We start from the raw sequence: 20777 nt of genomic DNA on the forward strand, positions 1-20777 counted from the left end.
TCAATGAATTTTTTTTTTTTTTTACCATCTAGGAAGCGTCAGGTGCCACGCATTCAGGCCAGGAAATACTTAAACTAATCATCAATACACACAAGAGACAAAGTCCCAGATACCATTCTCCCAAAATTCAGATTTCATTGTCTCAACCTATCCCAATGCTCAGACTTTCCTGTATTATACCCAGTTAAGCCTCCATTTTCCCTCTCCCTCTCACGACAGCTACCTGAGGGATGCATGGGCAACATGCCCAGCTGTTTGTTCTCCTCAGCCCTGACCCCAGCTCCAGGTGCCCCTGAGGCAGCAGAAATCTGGGGCCAGGAGGATGAGGACTGCCTGTCTAGAGGGAACAACAAGATTACCACAGGGAAAGAAGAAGGAAGCCCAAAGCAGTTTATTACATAATAAAAATAGAGTCTGAGGATTTCAAAGCAGAGGAATAAAGATAGGGAACAAAAAGAGGTGGTTTGGGTTTTTTTGTTTTTGTTTTTGTTTTTGTAGGGGAGCAGTGTGTGGGGAAGACTACTTTAAAGCTAGGAGAGATAAATGGCCCAAGTGACTGTGGAGCCCAGGATGTCACCTAGGAGAAGCGAACAATGTAGAAGGTGCCTCTGTAGCCTTAGAAATTTTTAGACAATCAATCTCTAAGGAAATCTGTAAAATCTTCGTTACTCTAGAAAAGCTGACATCTGAAGACAGGACACTGTGACAGGGAGGAAATGACAGATGATAATTTTGTTGTTTTTTCTTATGGTGAAATATGTCCAACAAACAAAAGACTATATATACCATTTGAAGAATAACAAAGTATATTCATGTTCTGCCTTCCACACCAAGAATATTTTTCTTCACTCCTTGTTCTCCAACTTCTGGAGGATCCCTGTACAACTAAAGTAGATTTATCTGGGGAGCCAGTCTCAGGTGTGGTATAATGTCCTTAAACTGAAGAATGCCCCTGTGCAAACACTCTATCTCCAACATCATTCTTATTTGCTTCCTAACAGTTAATTTTTAAATTAAAATAAAGATATTCCTTCCTCACTAAACGTAAAGGGTATGAAATGGATGAGTTAGCATAGTGCTTTAAATTTATTCAGTCAAAATTTAAATGATAACAGCTAATTTCCTATTTTGAATGGGAAAAAGGATTTGAAGCAGAAGGTCCTGACTAAAAATGTCGAGGGAGAGAGAAAGCCCAAGCCTCCTAAAAACTCCACGTACTTCCCCCTGGACTGAACTCTCTGCCTTCATCCATACATAAAAAAAGGTATGAGCAGAGATACTTCCTGGCCTATGTCCATGCACTCACCTGAACAGCCACTAAGCTGCCCACTCTTTTCATTCTCCCATGTGGCCATAAACACCTAGCACTGCCTTAGCAACTAAATAAATACACGGACAGGACCACGTACCAACTTCTAAGTGGTTGTCCAGTTGCCTTGCTAACTTTATACAAAGAACTAGTACTATACAAATCCAGTCAATCCAACGAAAATTTACTGAATGCTTCTGATAGGAGAACATGTCTAGACTATTTTCTTTCTAATTTCTCCTTTTCAGCTGAATCCATGGACTAACCATACTTTACCGGATGACATAAAAACCCAGTTGCACTAATGATTTAAGGGCAGGGATGAGGATTTCTTAGCACAGCCATGTTTTCTATGGAAAGTTAAATTCTTGCATATTCCAATCTTCCTTTCCTATTCTGGAAAATAACCCCAAGACAGTCCCAACCCCTTGCCTGGGTCCTATTACGAGGAGGTGAGGGATGTTGTCAGTGGCAGCAACTCTTCAGCACGGCACTGATGTTATGTGCTCACATGTTCACCCCCTTACAAGGCCGACTTGACTCACAAGCAGATCCTCTCCTCCCAAATAAAAGAACAATACCTTTAAAAGGAAGATTGGACAAAGACCTGCCCAGGCCTCTGGTTAACAAGTATTTTTAAACTGACACCCCCACACTGGTCGCCCATACAGACTTACAGCACTCTTAGAGATGGTCAGCAATGGGAAAGAACCTCAGGTGAGAGATGAGGAAATAGAAGCTCATAGCTGCTAAGAAACAACTGAGATCAGAGTTCGGTAACAGCTGATTGAGGATCACAACGATCATTTCCGAACCATGCTGCCTGTCTTCATGGTCCTCCACTACAGTACAACAGGGGCAAGGACTGTTCTTCTACAGTGAAAAGGGAAAAAAAAAATAATGTCCTTGAGGAGCCCCAATCTCCTAATCCAGGGTGTCCAAAGCAACCCCTAGCAGAACCTCTAGGTCCTGCTATGGGGTTAGCATGCCTAAAGAGAAAATTCTCATCATAGCTCTTCAAATCTGAAATGTCTCATAGCATACAACCAGTTCTCTGAGAAGCCACTAGGCTTAAAATGAAAATGAAGCTCTTAAGTCTTCCAACAGGGAAATCTAAGATAGCAGGTTTCCTGGCAAGCGTGTGCTCCTCCCTCTATTGTGGGAAACAATCCTGTCACTGGAGTTTCTAAGAGTGGCATATTAACTCTTACAAGATACCAGGGCATCATTTACTGAATTATCTTTGTAAAGACACTATATGGTAGCCCAGCTCTTTGGGAAAAGGTAATTAGCCTCCCATGGGTGACTAGTTTACTCCAAGTGAGCACTGAGCTCACCATAGGATGAGAATGGTCTCTTTTTATGGGAATGAAATATAATTTTGCTTATAGTCAGGAATGATTTATTTTTCATCTTAATAATCATATATGCCCTTTAATGCAGATATATTTTAATTGGTAACTTCTCCCCTAGATATAACAGACAAGTAGCAAGTGTAAAAAGCTGGGAGCATTAACACTAATACATCTGACCTAAATTCAACTTAATAAACATCTATTGAGCTCCTACTACGTGCCAGAGTCAATGCTAGATATTGGGGAATTACATTGCTATGATTTATCCATGTGGCGATACTGTATCAACACTACATACTATCCATCAGTGACACTATCACACTATATGAGATTATAAATGGCTAGTAATGTGAGTATGGCAGATGGTCCACCATAGCTTGTCCTAGTCATTAGAGACCTAAATCTGATCAATGGCTCCAAATTTAGGACAATAATAGAGAACTGTGTAATAATAGAGATAAATATACCACAACACCTAATTTATTGATCTGAATATAAAGCCCACAAAGAGAAGTCAAAGAATTTCGGTAAAGTGGAGAAGAAAATCCTAAAGGGAGATATTGCTATCCTATAAGTCCCAGTTCCTTCAGGAAGCCCTGCCCAGGAATTCTAGCCCCAATGATATCCTACTTCTTTGAATTTGCACTGTATTTATTATATAGGTCAGAGTACTTGGCACTTGATCAAACCATTAAAAATGGCCTTGTGTAGTTTTCTTCTAAAAACATACTTGTCTTATCTCACCATCTATATGTAGGATCCTCAAGAGCTTGGACATTGGAGCGTCTGGGTACCTCAGTCAGTTAAACATCTGACTCTTGGTTTCAGCACAAGTCATGATCTCAGGATCATTGAAATGGAGCCCTGCATTAGGCTCTGCACTAAGCAGGGAGTCTGCTTAGGATTCTCTCTCTTCCTCTCCCTCTACACCTTCCCCCAAGCTCTATCTCTCTAAAATAAATAAATAAATCTTAAAAAAAAAAAAAAGGAGAGAGAGAGAAAAGATTTTACATCATCTATTTCTCTGGCATCCCATCTCTGCTGTCTTGAAAATAAGCAAAAAAAAGTAGTTGTTGACTTCTAAGTATGAAAAACATGTTACAGGAAAAACGTGTTTAGTTAAAGGAACTAAAGGTGCTTATGACAGAGAAAGTAAGACTGTGAAGATATTTTCTACTCACTGAATATCCATGTGCTCCCCTCCACTGGCCAGCCCTCTTGCAGTTAGAGGAAGCCAGGTAACCAGTTCCTGCTTACTGAACCATGAGCAGAAGTTTCCAACCAAAGCACTAGAGCCAATTAGAGCCTTGAAGCTCTCTCTTCTCCTTCCCAAAAGGCTGTGGAAACCCCATAATGAGGTGGTCAAACCACAAAATGAAAACAGTCTGGATCTCTGAGTCACTACATGAAGTGGAGCTGTCCTTGAGAGTCACTGAATTTACAGTGGAATTTTTGTGTGCAAGAAATAAACATGGGTTGTGTAAAGTCAGAGAAAGGATTATGTAGTACCAATACCATAACCTAGTCTTATACTGATAGAAATATTAACAGAAGGCTAAAAATGAAAATCAGCTCAGTACTGAGAAATTAGATGTAAAGTCATAATGAGGCAAAACTGTAACTGCAAGAATAGGAAGCAGACTTGGTCAATAAAATAAAGGATTCCCTGGCAGTTGGGCCAATATTGGAGATCTGCCTTGTGATCAACCAGAATCTGCAAGTCCACTTGGCAATAAATGAAAAAGAACAACTGTGATCAGGGAATGTGAACTAGGTAATTTCAAATATCCCTTCAAATGCTAAGATTTATGACTCTATGAACAGTGGGTCTCTAATATATGAAGGACAGAAAAATGCGAAATGGGCACTTGGATGGCTCAGTGGGTTAAGCCGCTGCCTTCGGCTCAGGTCATGATCTCAGGGTCCTGGGATCAAGTCCAGCATCGGGCTCTCTGCTCAGCAGGGAGCCTGCTTCCACCTCTCTCACTCTCTGCCTGCCTCTCTGCCTACTTGTGATCTCTCTCTGTCAAATAAATAAATAAAATATTTTTTTTAAAATGAAAAACAGATTATCCTGAGTTGTGACTTAGGGATGCATGGGCAACATGCCCAGCTGTTTGTTCTCCTCAGCCCTGACCCCAGCTCCAGGTGCCCCTGAGGCAGCAGATCTCTCTATAAAGTCTTACAGGGAAAAAAAAAGAAACATATCTGTAGCACCAAGGGATTCAAGAATGCTTTCCCTTGGGGATAGTCAAACCATTCCCTCCCCCTTACAGTGGCAGCACACCCTCCCCCAAAGTACTCTCAGAGCCCATTCCCAGGTTGCTTGTTACACAAAGCGCAAATCACAAGAAAACAACTCCATTGATGAAGATTCTTCATTGGCGTGGTAGAACCATCTTGAATTCATTTCTAGAGAGAGGGTAAAGTTCAAGAGGAAAGGTGTTTTTTAGACTCTTGAAATCATATTTAATTTTAATGTAGCTTTCATGTCCTGTCAAAAATCATCTGTCCTGTTTAAATAACAGGGCTGGATTGTTAAACTTCTAAATAAAGGAAGTGATTTAGTTTCTTCCTTGAAAATATTTTAAGAATAGAAACAATATCTACATGTCACATATACAATGGTTTTGCTGAAAGATCTGAAGACCTAACCTAAAAAATTATCTCTGCCACTTATTAGGTATGTGACTTTGGACAAGTCATTTAGTCTCTGTGAGTTTCAATATCTTCATCTGTAAAATAAGGATTATAGTATCTACTTCATAAAGGTGACATGATGATTAAAAAGAGATAGTGTGCTCTGTAAGCTGAAAAACAGGGTTCAAATGTAAGATACTAGAGGCAAAGTAATAAACACCATCTGAAAATAGTCTTTCTGAAATTACTGTTGGAGTACCAATGGCAGACTAAGCATGTGATGATTAATAACACAAGGGCAGCAAGAAGAGAAACCAGCTCAGCCTTATTGAACTCATTCAGAATTTTGCAATTATAAAATCTAGAAAGAACTTATTTTACTGTGAGTATACCTATGTTTTGTGTTTTACTAGTACTTTTATTTTTTAATTTCTTAAGAATCATGTATCATCTTTTCATTAAGGGTTTCTAGAGTTCTTAATCTGACCTTGTTTGAGTTTATCTTAAACAGATTCAGTAATGACTGTGAGCAAAAGCATATAAAGCCCTGTGACATTTCAGTGAAAGATATAAAGAACATATACTATATATGTCACGTGAGTTAATTAACCCTGCTACTTGTGAATTACTTCAACTCAGACCTAAAGGGGATTGTGGCAGCATGAGCAACTGCAACAAGTCTCTCTCAAATTCAACTCAGCTTTAAAGATGGAAACTTGGATATATATGCTATTTGATCATGTGGAAAGAAGATGAGTTTAATCACACAAACAACTAATTACACCTGCTTAGAGACTGATTATGACTTTGTCAAAATCAAGAGAGGGCCTCTTTGTAGCTTGTGCCTAAAATTCCTTAAAAGCACTTTCTAGTAAATCTTATAAATGCACGTCTTATTTTGGCGGAGCACGCAAAAAGAAAAGCAAAAGGCATTGTTCTGTTTCTCTCTATAATGACCACATGCTAAACAGGCCATGGTTCCTATACCAAAAGCTCTGTACTGATGAGAGCAAAGAGCCAGGCAGGGGGTGCCCCCCTTTGTTGCTGCTTTCATTTTTAAAATTAATCTTAATTTCTGCATTGGATACAAGGATGGGCTTACAGCTATTAGCCATCATATTAATAATTTAGAAAATACATGCCCAATCACTTGTGTTCTTTCAATTCCCTATGAACACAGCTGCAACCCACATTAGAAGCGAGGGTGAATGGATATTTTTCAGATGAGATATTTGGGCTGAATTATTAGGGTAGCCTGTACTACAAAATTACTAATAAACATTGCTTCTGGCTCAATTTAGCCTGAACTCAGTGAACCTAGTCAATGGTGACAAATCAAAAACTCCGAAATGCCCACCGAATGAATCTAACTAATCAAGGAACCCTGTAGGAAGTAGATGCCAGGATTAATGAGCCAGTAGTTTCACCATGCCATGCTGTTACTTCTTCACATAAATGCCCTCAGATGAGATTACCTTTATGTCAGGAAAAGGAGAAAAGGAAGGTTACATTCTTTCAACTGACAGGTTAACTATTGCCATTACTAGAAGACACATCTCTGTGGGTTCAGTTTTTTATCCTAAAAATTAAAATACACAGTCCACAACCCAAATTAAAAACATTTTCATTTTTACAGGAAGCAGTCATTGAGGACATCAAACATAAATGGCTCCAATGTTAGGATTTCATCCGTATTCTCCACTTACATCTACCTTGATTTACCCAAATTACTCCACATCCTATTTTGTATTTAATACTTAACACCATCTTCGGTAGGTTGAATTCCTGTACCATATTTCTTCCACCATCAACAAAAAGTAAACTAAGTGCACATCATTAACAGGCCATCATGTTATGCCACATATATTTAGTACCAATCTTGAGGGGAAAAAATACACAAGGATGAATATGTATATTCAAATAAATCAATCACATAGTAACATCATGATAAACTTGGGAGTTTTTCTAGCTAGCATGTGGTGATAGTATTCAATGCCAAACAGGCAACTCAGCAAAAAGTACAATTCATTAGAGGCAGAACGTCCAGCATGTTGTACTTATCTACCTTGTGTTCTAATATCAGTTATCATTATTGTCTTTATTTTTTAATGGAATTGTTAATATAACTTCAACAGTTTGAGACACTATTGCTGCTGATAAAAAGCAAAAAATACCAAGAAGTTTTATTTTGTTTTTAGATTTTTTGCCCTCCTTCAAAAATGTAGAAATCTTTCAGATTTATGATTAAGGTTTTCATTCTCTCATTTTTATCTTTGCTAAACTGTCAACTTTAACAATTTAGACCAGATTGCCTTCCCTTATGCTAATAGCATATATAACATTAAACATATTCAGAATTCATAATACAAAAATCTACTGCTATAGAAACAAATATTATTCTAAAGTCAGGTCGAGTGAAAAAATGTACACTTTCATTATAATATTGATAAATGACCACTATATTATGAAATATAAGTATCTTTGAAAGCATCTATCACTTCAGTTGATTTGTAACTTCTCATCAGTGTTCTGAGTTGGCCCATTTTTTTTTTCAAATGAAAGATTTCCCTTGCCTTTGAGAAATACAGTTTTTAAAGATTCCATTTAGCATCCTTTATTGCATTCCTACATCATAAAGTTATGCTTTATAGCAGCATAAAAAAGCTGTAAAATTAGCATCCTTGTAAACAACCTTCCATGCTCACTGGTAAAGCAATCTATAATTTGTACTGATCTCTTAAATGTGACTTGAGATTACAGTAGCTAGGATTTCAATTTTTTTTTTAAAAAGCACTAAGAGAATATGATGAAATGTAAAAACAAGAAAACATATTTTTCATCTACAGACATTTCAGAAATGTGATTATGTCACTAAATTCTGGAATTCTAAAATACAGAAATGCTCCATTTTTATCTTAAATCCCAAATGAGCATGTTTTTTTTTTTATCTTCTTTAATATTTTAACTTTATACTAAAAATAAGCTTTAGAAAAAGTAGAATTGAAATATTCGGTAAACCCTACCCACCAATTTTACCTCTAATGCCTAAGGCAACACGAAGATATAATTTTTCTGTATCATAGAAAATCATGGCTTTTTGTCTTGCCTTCGAGGAGATTTCCCTGCTCTTAGCTGAGTAACAATTAATAGTTCCTAGAATTCACATGTAGCCCAGCAGTTCAAAACTATATTCTAGGGCGAGGGTCTTTTTTAGGATTTACTCAGTGGCAACCAAATGAGAAATCTTCCCATGGGAAAGGGTGCACTCTCAATGCCTATAATGACCCTTAAATTTTAAACTACAAGATCGATTTTGATTAGTCTTCCAAAGAATGCCGGCGATATTGATTTGCTTCCAAGTTTAAAACACACCCACAACCCTCCCTCCCAGACTACTAAAGAAACAGCAATTTTCGCTACTAGTTAGTGTGGGGCTGTCCCCCGAGCACGTGGGTATATTCGAATTTAACTTGCACCAAGTAAGGACCCCGAGAAAATGAGAGGGGCCAGATGAGGCAAAACCTGAGAGGCACAGCCCAAAGCCAGGTAGTCCTGAGGCACTTTTTCAGGTGTGCAGTTTCCCTCCGCTTGGGAGGTCCCAAGTCCCAGCACCGGAAGCCCAGCCTACATCCTGAGGACCCAAAGGGACCTGGTCGGTCGCCTCTCTCAGAAGGCCGGGAGGCCTAGGGCCTAGGAAAGGAAATCACGAGCCTCCCACACACTCTGGCGCACCCCACCTCCCTCCACCCCGGTCCTTTCACAGCCACTGTGTGCCTGGGGTCAGATGAGACTTGGGGTGACACCGGAAGGTTCCCAGGCTTCCTTCACTATGATCCTATCTCTCGCCTACAGCCTGCCCCTCACTCAGGCACGCAGCCGGACCACGCTCGCCCTCCATTTCTTTGCCCAAGGGAAACCGTCCACACGCAAGGCTTAGCAATTCCACGCCCTGCTTTTAGTGCCGGCAGCTGGGCCCTGAGGCCTATCTCAGGCTTCCTAGGCCCTGGGGCGGCTCAAAGCCTCGCGAGGCCTCGCGCTCACGGGAGGCCTCGCGAGGTCCGCGCCGGGCCTCCTAACTTCCGGCCTGCGATTTGAGGCGCGGCCTACTAGTCCAGAAGCTGCGTGGGACGGCGCTGCCTGGGCTGCGGTGCAACCCGGAAACCGTGGAGAGCTGGGGGTCCCCAACTCTGGGATCCCGCCCACCGGGTTGAGCGCAAATTGAGAGCCCACAGGACGAGCTTTCTCCCCCTCCCCCATGAGACCCTTTCCTGAAATTCAGCCACAACAAAACCCATCATTCTCCATATCACATACTGAAAATGATTTTATTTTAACCATTTACATTTAACTTGATATAAACTTGTCCGGAAAAGTCAAATAATATGCTTTATATTAGCTCAAACATTTATTAAGAAAACCAAATTCCATAAATAAGCACAGACAAGAAGTTAAAACATATCACAAATTGACCAGTATGTAACAAGAATGCTTTATCTACACAAAACATCCTATTTCACATGTTTGTTCATTCTTCGAAAGCGCTTCTGTTCTCTGGGTTTGGATTTGACCAGCACATGCAGAAAGAGCTGATTGTGTTTCTCTGTACAGTTGCAGGGTTGTAGATGTCCAAGTGCACCCATCGGCAGCCGGCAAGGGCCAGGGCGGTGGCCGAGGGGCACGAGGGACGACAGGACGACCACAAAACAACCTAGGGCACAGAGCAGCGAGGAGAGAGAAACGGAAAAGGAAGCAAACAAACCCCAGTCCTGAAGGATCCAGAAAAGAGATGTGGCTTTTACTTTTACAAAAGGAAAATTTTCTTACGTTTACTTTATTCTTCCTTATAAAGACTTATCAAAATGGGTAGGATCACCTCTTCTTCATCACATGACTGCTTTAGTCTACTCCAGCCACCCAATCCACTGGCATGTTCCTCCTGAGAAGCCTTCCCTTCAATAACCTCACACAGTTGTGCTTAAGAAAATAAAAGTAAGATAAAATAAAAGTGTTCTTTTGCAAGCCAATAGAGGGCTGCATGGATGTGACTGGGTGGATGGGGCAAGGGTCGGGTGGTGGGAGAGGAAAACAAAACAAAACAAAACAAAACAGGAGTTCGGAGAAAGAATACAGGGATAAATCAAATTATGTCCGTTGGGCCCTCAGATGAGGCGGTTGTAGCAGATGCTTGTCCTCCTTTAAGACGAAAATCCCTAACATTGTGCTGTCCCTTGAACACGTCCGTGTGTGACCTAGGTGCACTGTGTATGTGTATGTGTGTGTGTGCGCGAGTGTATGTAGTGTCTGAGAGTGAGCGAGAGTGCGAGTGTGTGTGTTTCTGCCCACAAACCAGTCCATTGGTGTCTGATTTCAGATCCTGAGTCGACTCCCTGGTAAGTAAAATGGCGGGAAGGATGCTTTTTGCAGGGCTCGGGAGGAGGGGTGTGAGGTGCGGGTTAAGAAGGGACCCGAGGGGAGGCGGCGGGCGAGGGGTCGTAGGCGTCGTGTTGAAGGTGTAGGTGAGAATGCCGCCAGTCGGAGGGCTGGGAGGAGGGCGCGAGCACGCTACGTGCGAGCCGGGTGGCCGGGGGTAGCTGCGAAGGGTAGGGTGAGGCGCGGGAGAAGGGGGCCAAGGAAGATTAAGCGAGACGGGAAGAGGAGCTGGGGGTGGGGAGGGGGAGAGGGGACCGGGGCGAGCGAAATCAGGCGGAGGGGAGGCCTCGCGGGCTGGGGCTTGGGGTGAGCCCGAGAGAGCGAACGAGAGAGGAGAGAACGAAACGAGAAGTGGCGGAGGCCAGGCGGGGATGGGGCAGGGCGCCGGGGCCGGGGCCCGGGCAGGGAGCTGGGGCCCGGGCGCGCGCCGAAGGACCTCGGGGCGGCCCTGGGGGCGGCCCTGGGGGCGGCGCCGGGGGCGGAGCAGGCTGGGCGCGGCTGCATTAAGTGAAGCTCATGGAGACTGTGTGCTCTAGCGCCTTGCGGCGGAGGGAGGCGATGCTCGTGCCCCGCCACACGTCGCTGCTGTCCGGGGAGCTGCAGAGCTGGGGCGAGCCGGAGACGTTGCTGGGGCCGGGGAGGGAGGCGGGCACCATGCCGGGGAAGGCGGGCTGGTAAAGATGCGACTGCAGCCCCGCGCCGTTGGAGCCCGCCAGGCTGTTGGATAGGCCCATGGAGTTGGGCGGCGGCCCGGCCGCCAGGCTGCACTGGGACAGCGACTGCGCCATGGCTTGCTGCCTGCCCAGCGCCGGCGGCAGCGGGAGCTGTGACACGCCCGGCATGGCGGCCGCCGCCCAGCGGGTGTCGTTGGCGTGGAAGGAGCACAGGCTGTCGCCCATGGCGGCGGCGGCCGCGGCGGCGGCTGACGGAAACTGAGGCAGGCCTGGCGTGGGCAGCAGCGTCCCCGGCGCGCGGAACACGTTGGTGGTCTTCTTGCGCTTCTTCCACTTAGCGCGCCGGTTCTGGAACCAGACCTGGAGCGGGCGGGGCGGGAGACAGACAGAGCGCTATCAGCAAGCCGACCGGCCCGGAGGGGCGGGGGCTTGAGCCTGAGAACCCTGCGTCAGACCCTGCCCCAGGTGGAACAAGCGCCTTCGACCCAACGCGCCCCCAAGGCCAGCCAGAGACCGCGGTTCTTGGTCAGCTGGAGAAAACCGGTGCCCGGGGCACTCAGCAAGCGCTCACTTCCGGGGTCCTGAGTAGTCGTGCCCCCCGCACTCCTACACTCGGTGCGAACACACCACCGCGCGCGGCGTTCAACACGCCCCAGCATGCTGGCACATTCTGTGCACTGCTTAGATGCACAAGTCTGCAGGCAGGCATGTGTCAAAATTGGACCCACAGGTGTACAAATGAAGATAAACATGTGTACCCATGTGGCTTAATAGCGTGCCTTATAACACTGATGGGGTATAGAATTTTCAGAAACGCTGGAAATTTGGAAATTGATGAAAGGCTGTGCATGACATAGCCGGTCTCAAAATCGAAAGACAAAGGAAAACCCCTAACGCCACGGATGACAGAGCGGAGAGGTTAATATAGTGATCCATGTGGGAAAGTGAGCGGCACTGAGCTGCGGTGTTGTTTGGGTCGCCACCGTGACTTGTGATTCCCAGCGACTGGTGCTTCTGCCACAAGTCTCCTTGCCTCATTCTCAAACCCCTCTAACGGCACCTTTTATCTGAGCTATGCAGATACACTGGAATCTGCTGCCAGAGCCCGGTGCTTGCCAGTCTATTTTAAGAAACTTACTGAGGACACGAGGCTATAGGGCCTGCAGTTCCACAAGTCCCCCCTCTGTGTTTCCTGTTTCATCTGTAACTGAAAGCAAATTTTCTGACTACAAATTAAAGGTCAGGTTTAAAGCTCACACTAGTAATGAATCAAATTTAATATTGCGTAGATCCAATAGCCACATATCTTTTTAAAGGAGATGTGTTTGATAAAATATACTCCAAATAAAAATAAACCTTCTTCTCATTCTTTATTCACAATAACCCTGAATTTCTGAACATACCAAACAAATTTGCCTATTAATGTCATATTCGCTACCACGGGAAGGAAAGTTTCTTCTTAAAGATGTCAGACCTGCCTGACCAAGGTAGCCCCCTGTCTCCTTATATTTGAATTTGATATTTATTTTTTTGATTCGATATTTTAAAAAATCATCATAATAATTCGCAGCATACCGACATGGCAGGCTGTCAGTTTAACATCTAGTTAGGTGGAGGTTTACTGTGCATAAATACAAATGATGTGAGACACAGCTCAGGTACTGATGAGTTTCCTCTTAGAATTTGGCAAACGCAATTTGACCATATTCGTGACCAAAAGGCCATTCATCTGTTAATCCAAGCTAATGTTCAGCGTTTATTCTGCAAGATAAAGGGTCATGAGTATGAACGTAACTGACCTGTTGTTGGCGAGCCAGCTATTCACAGAGATGTGTTACACCCATGCAAGTGGAAACACTGTACGCTTAACAGTGTGAACGGCTTTGCAATCTAGAATTATCTCCTATCTTTGGGTCGGGCCTGGCCCTGCCACAACACTCTCACCATTGCCCACCATATTATCTTTCTCTGATTTCTACCCCATTTGCCATGTTTCTGCCTACCCCAAGTTCCAGACTGTATAAAGATGCAGGGTCCCTGACTTGCTAAAGCCCTTTGAGTTGGTGGCACAACGGATTAATGAGCCTGCGGGGCCCTTGATAGTAACCGGGATCAATGCTGCCGGCAGCGAATTGAGCTGTTAGTGGCCTGGAGCGGAGAGTAACCCACAGAAGCCAAGGAAAACACGGCAAGGAGACCTGCGGCCACAGGTCACTTTGCATTCCCCATCCACGGCTGGAATGGGGGGAGGTAAACTGGCTGAAGCCCTAGACAGGGATGGTGTCTATGTGAGAGTCCCATCTCACATTCCACACCCAGATATATTTTGAAAGGTATCTATAAAGGCTGGTTCCTAACATCCTACAAAGTGTCAATGAGAACTGAGAATGTTTGAATGTTTGGAACGTGGAGGAGGAAGGTGGCGGACATCTGTGGGGGAGTGGGAAGAGAAGCAGCAGAAAGAAGGGGGCAGGTTTGCCCCATAGGATTTCAGTGTAAAACACACCCACTAGAAGGGTTTCTGAACCTCAGACACAGGTGGAAAAGAACAGCTGTTAAAGAACTAAATATTATAGGGATAATCGAAAAATCGTGCTCAATTATGTTTGAGGGTTAGTAGTCAAATGATGGCTACAAAATTTTTTATGTTTCATGGCTTACTGGGGTTGGGAAAAAAATCTGCATGGGGTCTGAGCACCTCCGTTCCAAGCTATGATGCATATGTTTTTTAAAATGTGAATGTTTCCACTTGAAAACTAGAGCATGACGGATTAAAATGCAGGCAAAACCTAAGGGAGATTTTGAGAATGCACAGATGACAACTGCAGAAAATATATTAACCGCAGCCACGGGCCAACTTTGTACTCAGTTTGAAATGCAGCTCTTCTCAGAAAATGCTTAATACAACAGTGAGAATCTAATGGAGGTTGGAATTTAAAAATCCACTTTCATGATATCTGCTGTTACAGTAATATAGACATACTGTAAATGTATTTTAAAATATATAGCCCGTTTAATTCCCCAACTATAAATGGCTCAGAAATAGAGAAAGAGAGGAAGAAAGAGAGAATATTACTTTTTTCCCCCTCGAAGCAAACGCTTTATGAAGATCTCATTGGAATCCAGCAAATGATTAATGTGAAGATTTGGGAGGAAATCTGGGGAGCTGTATTAAAGCCGAGATCTCAGGTTCATTTCGATCAGCCAGCCGTGAACTCTGGGCCGAATTCATTACACTTTAATAGTGCTGGGAGAGGAAGAAAATGCAATTTCTCATTCCATTAGAAAACTAGAAAATACTCTCAGCTTGTCCCCCTATTAAGATGTGGCAGGTGACAGGGCCATTCTGGGGGACACGGTCAATGGAATTACAGCACATTATTTTTGTTCGTATAAAATATTGAAAGGCAAGCCTGACTGTGCAGAAGTTATTTCACTGATTTGGTTTTTATGTAAATAAAATATTGAAAGTTAATTAATCCGTGCTAGAGACTAATGATTATGCTTATTATATTGCATTTGATCGCGTAATTTGCATGATTCTCGCATTGCTGCTTAATAAGCCATTCCAGGTTATAAATAATTCTGAAATTGGTTTCTAATAATGGCATGCTATAAAAGGAATGGTTTTATTACACTAGCCAGAAAAAGGGAGCGATATCAGACATGGAATTGGCCTCCATGTAAGTAGAGGTGCTTTTATAAATGCTTAAAAAGTATGATATATGCCAGATATAGATTAAAAATAAGTGTGTTGGACCAGTTAGTCTAGAATTAAAAAGTATCTTTAAAAACATACAATTGTAATAAATTAAATATTTAGATCATTTTTAATCAGTGCAGTGGCCCACATACTGAAAAGAATGTGTGACAATCTGTTAACTATAAAGAAAACTATGAAGGACTCATCATATAAGAACATAAACCAATTACTATTTAATTTGAATTTGGTCAAGGAGCAATGGTACAGTGAATTGTGAAGTAAATACATTTTCCATAAATTATTTTTGCATTACATTACATAATGTTAATCATTCTGAAATGTTAATTAAGAAGGTTATGTTGATCTGATTACTTTTTAAACTATGAAACATTATTTTTAAAAATATTGAAATTGCCATTCTATTAAATTGTTCCTATCAGCAGCTTCAAGCTATTATCTTTTGTTGAACATTATGCTAGAACAATTAAAGTACTTTGTCTTTTTCTTCTTGATCATTCTTTTGTGTACTTTTTGAAAATAACTTTCTATAACATAGTTTGTATTTTATTTCATTTACAACTTTTTATATTAAAAGAATCACTGCCATTAACCTTTGGAAGACCTAATAAAGTTTAATAGACCTCATTTTCTTTTTTCATAAAGTCAGTTGTCCAATTATATTTTATTTGTGATTCTAAGTTCTATTTTAATTTAAACTAATTACCACTATGTCTAGGTTAAGCAACAGCATTTTACTCTTTAAAACAAAAATTATCAGGTAGTATTTCTCTTGAGGGACAAAAAGCAAATTTATGAATTTTGAACTTATGAGATTTTAACAAGCCAGTATTATCATTAGCCTTAGTGGAAGTATTGAAATTGTGTATCTCTGTTCAGGTTTGGACTCGACTTCAGATTTCAAAAGAAAAGGTAAGTAAAATTTTTAAAAAACAAATAGTATATATCTACACAATAGGATATATCTGCACAATGCAATTAATACTCTTTGGGTGTTTAATTTCAACGGCCCATGGTTCCGGGCTTCCAAAGTTCACTAATGAAACCATCCAGACTTATACTGAGTAAAAATGTTACTCTATATTATACCTTGATCATTTCTGTATTAATCTGACCACTTTAAGTCCCCACTGATAATATCCATTTGCTGACTATTTAGAACAGAAGCATATGCTATTTTTCCAGGTTAGACTATCTTTAAAATGTCACACAAAGACAGAAATATTCAACCCTGTGATTATGGACAGCCTTGCCTCTTACTTCTTAGATCAAATATAAAGGAACTGATATCTTTAAACTTAATTTGTTAAAGCACCTACAGCTATAGTTGATACTCAACATGACAGAAATATCACATCAGAGGCGGGAAAGGAGGGTTTTCAGAACCCTGGATAGCTCAAGACCAACTTAGCGACTTGGAATTTCACCTCCACACTTGTCCATAAAATATCTGATATATTGTTTTCATTCTTCTAAGAAGCCAAAAAAAAAAAAATCTGAGATTCACTGGGCTTATACTTTTTTCCCCTAATTTTCAGAAAAGTTATAGGTGTGATTTTATAAGTTATATATAATTTACAACTTGGAGGGTGGTTGGACGAGAACAAGGGATCAGTAATGATTTCATCTACTACCTGTCAATCTTTCCTGTCCTAAATGTCCTTTCTTCAGATCGGATATCTACAACAGAAAGCCTTCATCCCCCTCCTCCCAGTTTCCTTAGGGGAAACCCGGGCTCAGAGACTGTAGGGGATCTCCTCAGCCTCCCTCAGCGCACTGGTAGATCATCAAAGTTTAAAACCTTTGCAAACCTCAAAGCTCGGGGTATTTTGTCGTAGAGCGGCGGGAGGGAGATGTTCAGGAAAATAAAGCTACACGGTGAACCTCAGATGTGGTTTTTGTTTTCTGTTTTTGTTTTTTTGTGGTTTTTTGTTTGTTTGCTTTTTGTTTTGGGGGGGTTTTTTGGTGCCATTATGTCTTATTTTCTCCCTTTTCAAGTTTTCTGGATAACTGTTGCATTCCCGCATTTATCTAGACGCCTTACACAGACTCATTAGGGGGTAATGAAATACTTGTCAATAACTCGAGCTGGAGTGGAGGTGCGCGCTCGGCTTAGCCGCCAGGGAGACGCAGAGGCTGGGAGGTGCGGAGGCTGGGAGATTCGGAGCTTCCCTTCTCAGTCAAGACGAATGAGACGACCTAACAGTCGAACAACGCCGGCTTCGCTTTTGAGGCATTTCTGTGGGAATGTGACTCTACTGGTGGGAGAAGGGGGCCCTGCTTGTCCACAGAACTCACAGGCAGCCGAAGCGCAAGCCCAGGACCCCGTCAAGGAAAAGACCCCACTTCTATTGCCCATATCCTCCCGCCCTTCCTTGTCTGCCACCCCCGCGCCCAAGCCCGGCGTACCTGCACTCGGGACTCGGTCAGCCCGATACGCAGCGCCAGTTCCTCGCGCATAAAGATGTCGGGGTAGTGAGTCTTCGCGAAGCTCCTCTCCAACTCGTTGAGCTGCGCGGGCGTGAAGCGCGTCCGGTGGCGCTTCTGCTTCTGTTGGCCCTGCTGCTGGCCGGCTTGGCTGGGGTTCGGGCCGCCTTGGGGCCCCGGCTGTTTGTCCGGGTCCTTTGCGCTCACCGCCAGCGAGGCCGGCGTAGAGCCCACTGTAGTGATGTCCTCCCCGGGCAGCAGAGTCGCTCCCTCGACTGGGTCGGAGTTGGGCGCTAGGTCCCCCGGATGGCCCCCAGGGTCGGAGCCCCCCACGCCCAGCCTACACTTCACCGCCTCCCGGTGGCCCAGAAGCTCAGCGGCATCTTTCATACCTGAGGAGGCAAGGGGATCGCGGTCACTACTTTCCTGGCGATGCCAAGAGAGACCGTCTTCACTTCGCGGTCCTCCTTCAGCCCCATCCTCGGCTCCCTACGCGCCCACGTTCGCCCTATAGAGGAAACTCCCGGGATGCTCAGCTAGGTCCCCCAGAATTTGGACAGCCAGGTTGGAATACCATCTCCCGACCCTTTCCCCTCTCCTGGCAGCCAGCTCCCCTAGTATACAGCACATGCTTTCGTATCTCCCGCAATGAAACACGCCCAGTCCCGGCAAAGAAACGTGCCTCCGAGTCCCTTTCATGAACAGTACTCCTGAAGCCCCTTGGACCTTGGACCAGGTTGGGGTAGGCGGGGTGGGGGTGATGGGGTAGAAAAGAAAGAAAGAAAATTAAACGACTTCTTGGTTGCTGCCTCACCTGCGCTTAGGCAGCTTAGCGAACTCTACCGCCGGCCCTCCGCCGATTCCCTCTCACTTTTGGAAGATGAATAATTCTCCAAGCTTTCCACCCTCTGAAATCAACCCAAATCAGCTCCGCCTCTCCCTCAAATCAGAGAAAGTGTTTGGAAAATGGAGTCACATCCATCACCAAAGATTCCCAAACCGGAAACCCAGAGCTCAGCAACCCAGACCGCATTAAGGAAACTCAAGTAAACTCTATAGACAGAATAGTGAATCAAACTTCAGAGAATTCAACTTTTCTTTCCGGAGAAATAAAAGGCGCGTTCCCCTCAGACACTGTCAACGCCGAGTCCCTTGCAGGCGGGGATGCCTGTAGGGATGAATTTGGCTTTTCTCCTTTCTCAGTGAACACACATAGAAAATCCGCCTCGATTGCAGCGACTTCTCTTTTATGCCAGATTTTTACAAATTCAACCATACTTAGATGAGGGGTAGAGAAGGAGGTAGTGGAAGAGAGAAAAGAAAAAGGAGGAGAAAAAAAAATCCCAAATCAAAGCAAACAGGCGGAGAAGAGAGAGAAAGAAAAACACCTCCGAACAAATTATCTCAGGGTAGATCGCCGTTCAAAAAAAAAATTTAATAATAATAAGGGAGAGGGAAGAAGGGGGGGAGGAAAAACAAAAAGTAACAACATTTCCCTAGTCCTTTTTGGATCTACATATTCCATAGATTTTTTTTTTAAAGACGATGTTAAATCAAATTAAACTTTAATGCAGCACAATTACTTTTAAAGAAATTAGTCCATTTAGGGCGCATTAAGGTAAAATAAGGAACAAATTGACAATTTCCTGCCCGGGCTTCTCCTGGCTGCCCGGGCGAGAGGCGCGCACTCACCTAGCCTGGCGTCCAGGAGGTCGGCGTGAGACAGCATCGCGCACCGCTCCAGGGCGAAAGCTGTTCCCCCCCAAATTTTAGCGGCTTTAAGTTATTTAAAATAGATATAAGCTATAAGCTATACGATATAGATATATATAGATCACCTAAATGAAAGAAAATTCGGTTTGTGGTTAAAAAGGGGGCTTCTTGCATTATAATGTCCTTTAGAGAGACGGGGAGGTGCTTAACAGTTGAATGAACCCGTGAGCAGCTCGGCGAGGGGACCAATCAGGAGGGCAGCCTGCAAATGTCAGCGCCGGGAGAGTCCCCCACTCCGCCCGCCCGCCCGCCCGCGCCCGCCCGGAGGAGGCGGTGGCGGCTGCCCTGGCAGCTCCAGCCGACAGCAGCAGTTAAAGCAGCGGTGGCCGCCTCGGCCTCGCCCGGGGCTCAGCGGCCCGGACTCCGCTGGTTCTTCTCGCGATTTTCTCCAGGCACACCTTTCCTTTTCCTTGTCCCTGTTCCCTCCAAGGTGCAGCTCTGTCTCTGACGACTAGGATCTTCCCGGGCCCAAGGGACAGAGCACGGCCTGACCCCCGCGTGACCCGAGAGTCACTCCCGCCCGCGCGCTGTGGGCCACCCTGGCCTGCTGCTGGCTCGGGCCTGCCAACACGCAGCACAACCCGCGCCCTGCGCGGCCTCTAGAACGCGCCTAGACTTCGCGGCCGCCTAGCAGGCCTGAGCCTAGGGTACAGATGCCCCTGGCTGGGACCCCGTCTCTAAAGAGTACCACCCCCTCAGCAGGCCTAGAGAGGAAAAAAGGAGTAGACTCCCCCCGCGGCGCTTCCTGGGCCCGCAGTCGGTTTCAGGGCCCCGAGCAGAGTGCCGATTCGTACTCTCTGCACCCTTCCCGCTGGGAGCCCGCTCCTCTGCCCGGCCCACGCCTGCATCCTGGCCCCACATCCTGCTCTTTCGGTCAAAGTTTCTAAGTTCAGCTCGGTTCCCAATTCCACTTATGGCTGTAAATAAAGTTAAATGCTCTTTATTTTCTTCTTGAATATGTTAAACTACTTGAACAATTTAAAGTGCTTTGCACAAGTGAAGCGAACCATCTCTAATGTTCTGATTTTTCAGAGCCAGCCAACAACAAAGTTTAGATTAGTAATATATTTCTAACCAGAGTAATTTTCAAGATCATTAGGCATTTATGTAATTAGTGCCAAATCTATAAGCTTTTATTACGATTATTAGAGTAAAATCAGTATAAATTTGTACTAATTTACTACTGTTTAGACTTGGCTGTCAAGCCCAGAGGTTCTTATTGTAAATGATAACTGAGGAAATTAAGTGCAAAATTCTGTACCATTTCTGATCTGCTCCTAAACAATCCGTTTCAATTGTATTTGTAGCAGAACATAATGCCCTTTTAAAGTTATTTGACTTGTATTTTTATTTGCAACACAAGAAAAATGCCCTCTACCCAGGCACAATGAAAACTGATATTTACTACTCTCAACTTGATTAACATTGATTTTTAATTCGAGAGTGAT

The 20777-nt window shown here is 43.8% G+C and overlaps 1 protein-coding gene across 1 annotated transcript; it reads right to left on the reverse strand.

Moving 5' to 3' along the window:
- Nucleotides 1-11237: 11237 nt before the first annotated feature.
- Nucleotides 11238-19285, reverse strand: OTP (orthopedia homeobox). The gene is made up of 3 exons (XM_059416650.1): nt 19249-19285; nt 17539-17948; nt 11238-11768 (listed from the first exon to the last, which is right to left on the reverse strand). Exons 1-3 carry the CDS (start codon nt 19283-19285, stop codon nt 11238-11240), a joined length of 978 nt encoding a protein of 325 aa, XP_059272633.1.
- Nucleotides 19286-20777: the final 1492 nt, after the last annotated feature.

This window comes from Mustela nigripes, chromosome 12 (genome assembly GCF_022355385.1).
Source record: "Mustela nigripes isolate SB6536 chromosome 12, MUSNIG.SB6536, whole genome shotgun sequence".
NCBI lineage: Eukaryota > Metazoa > Chordata > Mammalia > Carnivora > Mustelidae > Mustela > Mustela nigripes.